Source organism: Erythranthe guttata, chromosome 14 (assembly GCF_056151865.1).
Source record: "Erythranthe guttata isolate IM_541 chromosome 14, IM_541, whole genome shotgun sequence".
NCBI classification, from domain to species: Eukaryota; Viridiplantae; Streptophyta; class Magnoliopsida; order Lamiales; family Phrymaceae; genus Erythranthe; species Erythranthe guttata.
Window position 1 is genome coordinate 6,336,211 of NC_142546.1, and position 8,138 is coordinate 6,344,348.

General features: G+C 32.3%; 1 protein-coding gene across 1 annotated transcript; it reads right to left on the reverse strand.

The window, feature by feature from the left end:
* Window positions 1–404: 404 nt before the first annotated feature.
* On the reverse strand, window positions 405–1,956 carry LOC105960191 (hydrophobic protein RCI2A). Its single transcript, XM_012984362.2, has 3 exons — window positions 1,731–1,956; window positions 1,517–1,614; window positions 405–625 (listed from the first exon to the last, which is right to left on the reverse strand). The coding sequence occupies exons 1-2, from the start codon at window positions 1,815–1,817 to the stop codon at window positions 1,531–1,533; spliced, it is 171 nt and encodes a 56-aa protein (XP_012839816.1). The 5' UTR covers window positions 1,818–1,956; the 3' UTR covers window positions 405–625; window positions 1,517–1,530.
* Window positions 1,957–8,138: the final 6,182 nt, after the last annotated feature.

Here is an 8,138-nt window from a genome sequence, read left to right on the forward strand (position 1 = left end):
TCACGAATAAACACAAAATAATCACAAAAATAATGTACATTGAATAAAAGATCATGTATACAGTAGAACCTCGATAAATTAATACTCCATAAATTAATAACCTCGACTAAATAATAATTTCTCTCGGTCCCGATTCGGTGAAAACGTGTTAAATTATTAACTCGATAATTTAATAATTCGCTAAATTAATAAAATTTCTCTGGTTCCGACTGTATTAATTTATAGAGGTTTAGCTGTATATGAAGAAAGTGTGTACTGAGGAAAAATCAACACAATGCATGTCTTTGTTTTGTATATGAATACTTCATCAAAGGTATTGAAGAATATATATATATATATATATTAAGCACATTCAAATCAAAATGAAATTGAAGATAATAATCCCAAAGTATTAGAGAAATGAGTGAATTCAAGAAAATACTAAGATAAATTAAGATCACTTGCTAACACATTACAGCCACAATAGAACGAACTCGTAAGAACCTTCTAGAAAGAAACCCGTAACGGAGGAAATAAACACGAAAGATAAACGACAACAACTAGGTCTAAAGTTCTCTAACACCACACAACTTTAAAAAAAAAAAACCAACTGGAAAAAAGATTCTATCATGCTTCAAATCCTCATCTGCAAAAAAGAAAAAAAAAATGCAAATATAAAACCTTTATTGTCAATTGTTAAACGCAATAAATTTTCATAGTGATAACAGTTTAAAGGTTTAGGGTTCGAGTCCCCCTCCCCTACTTCCCCTTGTAAATGAATTAAATTTACTCCAAAAAAAAAACACAATTAATCAAATTCATAACACCAAATGCCGATAATTGCGGTGAAGTTATAAACCATTCTGAATCCTGTAGATTTTTTGAAATAACCTCGTTTGAAATAATAATTTCTCTCGGTCCCAACTCGGTGACAACATGCTAAATTATTAATTCAATAATTTAGTATCTCGTTAAACTAATAGAACTTTAACAAAGTAATAGAACTTTAACAGTTACAAACTACCGCTTTGTGAAATTTTTTTTGTTCCAAATTATCTGTCACTTTGGAATTTCAATGATGCATTAATTACTATTTTTCCAATTTTGCCCTTATTACTATTCATTAATTGGGAGAGAACTAATGAAAACGACATTAATAACATGGATATTTTAGTCATTCTATATATTTTTCTCTAAAATCGACACACATTTTTTATTTTTCTTAATATGCGCGCAACAACCCCAAGCAAGCGACGCATATTTTGGCATGTGGGGAATGTGTAGCAACATGTAATATTCACATCAAAATCCATTTGAAAATGATAAATTAATTTAGAAAATGGGATGGATTTAATTTCGAAATTAATAACCATACAACAAAGGAATGAAGGATACATAATCATTTCAATTTAATTTTGAACGTTTATAATAATTTCCATAAAATGGTGATGATTTCAAGATTAAACACAAAAACACACACAAATAAATAAATAAATAAATAAATAAATGGAAATTGATTTAACTAAAGAGTAATTACCAAGGAGAAGATCTCTACTTGGTGATGGCGTACACAGCGTAGATTATTCCAGGCACGTAACCAAACAGCGTCAATATCAAACAAATCCAGAACTCAATCTGTACCCATAATTAACAACAAATTCATCATTTTTTTCAATTAATTTTTTCAATTAATTAAATAGATTTACAGATTTAAAAATTAAAAAAAATTAAAAAAAAAAAAAAAAAATTACCCCGCAGCCGAATCTGAGGAAAACGCCAAGAGGAGGCAAAATGATTGCCACGAGAATGTCGATGAAAGTTGCTGTATTGTCCGCCATTGTTTTTCTCCTTCAATTCGATTCGATTTGATTTAATTTTCACGAAGAATTTTATTTATTTATTTATTTATTTATTATTTTTTGATGAAATTATGAGATTTAGAAGAATTTTGGTAGTGGTGGTGAGTGAGAGAGAATTAGAGGGGGTTAACATATTTATAGGGGGAGGGGAAAACGTGATGGACGCCGTGTACCACGTGGCGGGCGCTGATTGGGCGGTGTCTTTTCTTCTGCGTTTGCTTATTACCTGTAGTGATTTGGTTTTCCTAATTATTAATTAGTGAGAAAAGATTAAATTATGTGATTTTCTTTAAGGTAAGGAATTCGAATTAGATGCGAGTACCGTGTACAGCTCACCCTCCTTAGTAATGGGGCCACGTGTCATGTGATGACCTTTCGGCCCTGTGGGACCCGCTTGGATGGGTATGAAATGGGGTGAAAGTTGGATGGATCGGATGAGAATTAGCCTTTTCGGAAGATTTCGAAAAAAAATCGGAACTACAAAATCAATTCAAATTCCAATTTCGATTCGAAAATTTTTGGAAACTAAAAATTCATACCAATTCCAAAAGGTCCTTGAATTTCGAAATTTCGAAATTTCAGAAAATAATCGGAAATCACATGAATTTTAAAATTTGAAAACTTAACGAAAATTTTACGTCGATAAAAGTAAAACTAATGACTACTAAACTTTAGTTTGAAAATATAAATAAAACTAAACCACATCATAATATTCAATAAAACTTCTAACACCAATTTAATATGTCTAAATTCAAAAACAAAATTTAAACTAAATTACTATTTCAGAAAACAAAACATAAATTAAAACAAGTATTAGATAATATATTATATTTATAGGTGTATTTTTCGAGAAAAAACGGAATTTTTCGGAACTAATATCGGATTGGAAATCAGAAATTCTAATTTTTTATTATATAATTCCAATTTCAATCCAAAAAAAAATCGAAAAATGGGAATTTCGGAAGTCGGAATGAAAAAAAATGTTCCTAAATCGGAACTTTTCGGATCGGAACCGGCAGAAATTGAAATTTTCGTTCCAACTTGCACCCCTAGGTATGAACTATGAAGTGTGTTTATCGGCTTATGAAATCTTACACCACGTGAAATACACGATGTAATTTTAAACCATAGATCTGAATAAATAACTACTCGCAAAACCACATACACATGGGTGTGTGTTATTATGTGTAGAACTGTAGATCAATGGTATAAAACTACATAGTGTATTTCACCAGTGTAGGTTCTACAAACCTATGATCCTCCCCGATCGTCTATCGAGTTTTAGTTAATTGAAAAGTTGTTTATAAACTAAATTTTAGGAAATTTACAGTTTTCATCCCTTAAGTTTGTACTGACCTCACATTTGATCCCCATGTTCATAAAAAAAATATATTTGGTCCCTCATGTTTTAATAATTTAACACTTTTGGTCATTTTCGTCAATTTACCATATTTAGTTCGTTAGTGATGCGCGCAAGATTGATTATGTTGTCCTGCAAGGGGTGACCTAACGGTTGGAGCAAGTGAGCATGTGTCAATTGATCCAGGTTCTAATCCTCTTGCCAACAGGCGCTAGGTGGAGTTTGTCATACATGATTAGCCTAGTGTGGTTTACGTCTCTCGTAAGAGTATTATACGAGAGTGTAGGTTTACCCGGTGCACTTATATGGTTGGCTACGGGTTCCTTCATTACTAAAAAGAAAATGATTTTGTTAATGCTAACGAAAAACTGACGAAAATAACTAAAAGGGTTGAATATTTGAAACACGAATGATCAAATATATGTTTTTATGAATATGGGAGACTAAATATGAAATCAAACTGTATTTATCCGTGTTAAATTTGTTGTCACAATTAAAATGTTGCATCAGATTAAGTGTTAGATAATTACGGTAAGCAAAATAATGTAGTTCCTAAAATTAACAGATTTCGATACACCCTCCTTAGTATGGGCCCACATGTCATGTGATGACCTTTTGGCCCTGTGGGACCCGCTTGTATTCGTATGAACTATGAAGTGGATCCTCGGCTTACCGTATTCTATACCTGAGAAAATACACCATATGATTTTAAACCGTAAATCAATATGAATAACTATCTGTCACACATAAGGCTGGGCATGGATCGGTTTTATCGGCCCATCGATCCACTTTCGACCTGCTTTTTTCGGCCGATAATTTTGTTGTCGGGCCGATAATTTTAACCGATCTAGAATAAATGGTCGGTCGATGGTTTTCAGTTTACTTAAAAGTCGTTGATTAGGTAATATCGGCCTATCGACTTTTTTAATAATTTTCTTTTATTATAAATATTTAATTGTAATTCTTATTTTTTTAATGTTAAAATAATATATAAAAGAAGTAAAAACTCAAAACATAAATTTATAAACCTCTCCGCACTATTTCTATTTTATATTATTTCATATTCTTCATTTACTTATTGTAGAGTTTAATAAAAAAAGAACTCTTAACTTTAAAGTTAGGATTTTCACTAACATAGGTTTTCCGAAATTTTGAATATCTTTTGATTTAAAAAAAAAACATCTTGATATTTAAAAAAAAAACAATAAATAAATGGTCAATAATACCAATCAACCACCCATTATTTATCCGATAAAGTCGGTTTGCAACCATTACCCGACCCATAATGGTCGGACCCGTAATGGTTTTCATTTTTTAGCAAAATTTGATGGTCGGGTAGGGTAGGTAATTGGCCGATAATTGCCCGACCCGACCCATACTAGCCCTTGTCACACATACATATGTGTGTGTATTATTATGTGTAGATCAATAGTGTAAAACTATATGGTGTATTTCACCAGGTGTAGGTTATACAAAAAACGTGATTTTCTATGTCCGTCTATCAAGTTTCAATTAATTAAAATGCTTTTTATAGATTAAATTTTGAAAAAAATACAGTTTTCATCCCTCAAATTTGCACTGATTTCACATTTGGTCCGCATGTTTACAAGAAAATACATTCGGTCCATCAAATTTCAATAATTTAAAACAATTGGTCATTTCCGTCAATTTACCGTTCGTCCATCAGTGATGGATGTAAGATTGATTCAGTTAGTACTAACGGAAAATTAACGAAAATAACTAAAAATGTTGAATATTTAAAACATGAAGATCAAATATATTCTTTTGTGAATATGGCGGAATAAATATGAAAGTCGTGCAAACTCGATGGATGAAAACTGTATTTTTCCTAATAAATTTGCTGTCACAATTAAAATATTGCATCAAATTAAGTGTTAGACGTACAATTACATTTTCAAAAAAAAAAAAAAAAGTGTTAGATAATTACGGTAAGCAAAATATTGTAGTTCCAAAAATTAACAGATTCCGATATAATCAATTCAAATTAGATAATCAAATATGGTAGTGGAAAATGGTGAGTATGATGTAGATAGTTGACATCTCCCAAAATTGGGGAAATGGCGAAATGCCCTCAAATTATGAAATTTAAAATTCAGACATTTCGAAATATAAAATTAGAAGCTTTGTCAATCAAATATCTGATTAAACAAATCCCAGTTTATAGTACTAGTTCAATGATTTTATTAATTCAGAGGCTTAAAAAATGGTATCAACGGCGTCGTTTGATTTGAAAATGGTCTTATCAATTAAATTGAAAATTATGCTAAAAACTTTTCAAACTTGTTGCGAGGGTTCTGAGGTGGGGAGTGACTAAAACAAATACCGTGTTTTTCTTACTTTAATATCACCAACATAAAAAATAAACAAAAAAATAGATAATAAATAGGTAATGACATTATTACCCTTAATGAAAATCAATACCACACAAAATTTTGTGATATTGATTTTATTAAGGGTATTAATGTCACCACATATTTATTTTCTATTTATTATGCTGGTGGTATTGAAGTGAGAAAGAAACAGTATTTGTTATAGCCGTCCCCCTCTGGGATGGCCTATATGGCTAGGGTATATGTAATGGGAGAAGGTAGTGTTTGGGAGGTGCTGAGAAGCTCAAAGATTAGTTCAGATAAAAGCTCAATGAACCTACAAAAGAGGAGGGCCGGTGAGTGTTTTTTCGGCGTTAGCACTCTAACGATTAAGTTAGTTGAAATATATGTAGTGGGAAATGTCAAGTGATCCAATTTACCTTTTATTGTACCTCAAGGCTGTTATTTCTACATGCCCAATGGATGGGATAGCGAGTCCATGCCTTCTTCTCCCCATTCTCCCACGTGGGGGTGACACGACTTCCTCGAACAGTTTGTCTGTAGGAGGGAGCTTTCCTTCAGTGTTGCGGGTTGGACTAGCTCCCGAGAGAAGAGCTCGCAAGTGGAAGAAGAGCTCACTATCGAGGTAAAAGTGTACTTTGTACTTGATGGGTTTTTAGGTAAAAGTGTTTTTTGTTTCAACCTATTTTAAAAGCCAGTAACCTAGCGGTTGGAGTAAGGGAGCTTGTGTCAAGTAACCCAAGTTCCAATCCTCTCGTCATCGGTCGTTAGGTCGAACTTGTCACACATGGTTAGCCTAGTGTGATTACGATACTGCGGATTTTCTCAATGCACTTATATAATTGGTTGAGGGTTTCTTCGTTACCGAAAGAAATTATCTTATACATTCTACTTATTTCATTTTATGTCGAATGTAGCTGTGTTTAATTAATGCAAAGTAGTCGGCAGAGGTTTACTAAGGTTTCAAAAATCAAACCGGCCCCCTTCAAATTTCAAAGTTGGGTTAGATTAGAAGTTTCAATCCACCACCCTTTAAGCATATTCTCGTATATAAGTAATTCCTTGCCTTTTAAGCCACCTCATTATTGCCGTCCCACGTGTGGCAGAATCAATTAGTTCCATACTCGCACGTGTGCCAGGTAAGATAGTGCTTTTTTTCTCACTCTATGGAACATAATATGAGAATGGGCAAAGTTCACTTTGCACATGTGAATTATGGGATGTGTACCGTACACACCTCTCAATTATAAAACGTATCAAATACTTCCTCACCGTTTTCGGTTTGAATATGCTGATATCATCTGTTGATTATAGTTGTTGCCTTTTTTGACCTTTTTACCCCTATGTTGGCTATATATTGTGTTAGGGCTGAAAACTTATATATATCTTATTCTTTGTTACCTTGATTCTTCCGATTTTCATTTGAAATTAGTTCTTTGCTCATTTGTTTTTTTAATTTTATTATAAAGTCCAACTTTAGTTGTCATCTTGAGCTCAATTTCATATGACAATCCTAACAAAACCACATTAGTAAATGGTATAATGGATGTTCAATTTCTTTAACTAAACCAAATATCTTAAAATAGAACATCAAATCAGGGTAAACATTTCCCTCAATGTATTCTAACTCATTAAACATGCCTCCATGGTGGATTTTAATTAGAAAAAATATTTGCCATTATAACATACAAAAAAAATATGCTCAAGTTAATAAAATATTAAGATAATCTGAACAATTGCTTAAAAATCATCAAAGTACTGATTGCAAGAGATGAGTTACGTTGGAAAAAAAATAAAGGAAATAGTGACTTAGTATATCTTATTTTGGCTGAAATATTGTCAAGTACTAAAGTTCACATATATTACGCATATAGTAAAGCTGGGGTAAGATTGTAATTGCACAAGAAAATATTACAAAACTAATGTTTTTATATTTTTGTAAGTTTAAACAGAAAATATAGGGTGATATTTGGTATGTTTTGTAATTGAGGGATGTGTATACGATACACCGATAATTATGAGGTGCAAAGTGAACTTTACCCTATGAAAATAATATATAATGTGGTTATATTTGCCTGGATTTTGGACATATGTTTTGTGGAACAAAATATGAAAATAATATATAATTACGAATCTATTTTTCTCCCTCTTGATTAAATCTCAAATTGCATGTCTCTTTATTCCCACTTTCATTCATTTGCAGCATATTATGGTTGATAATTAGATGGATTAGATTAAAAAAGACACAATTTATTTTTAAAAGTAGGGATGACAAATTAACCCGCTCTATCCAAGCCTCGGCCCTGATTCACTGAGTATGGATTTTGAAAGTTTCACCCGTAACGGATGGGGCTTGCGTCGATTATGGTTGAATCTGAAGAGTGGGTGTATTGCAGTTCTGCCCTTAAAGGGGCCATTCCTACAATTTTAGTTAGCTTATTTACATTCTAGTCCTTCCTGGGGGCGGTTTCGCAATTTTCAGAACTGTTGAGATGGGTGTTCTGTCCAGGTCAGCGAATCTGGTTTAATTACAGATTGACCCCCACCTGGGGGGCTGCCAGCAATATTAAAAACTTTTATTGGGTTTCT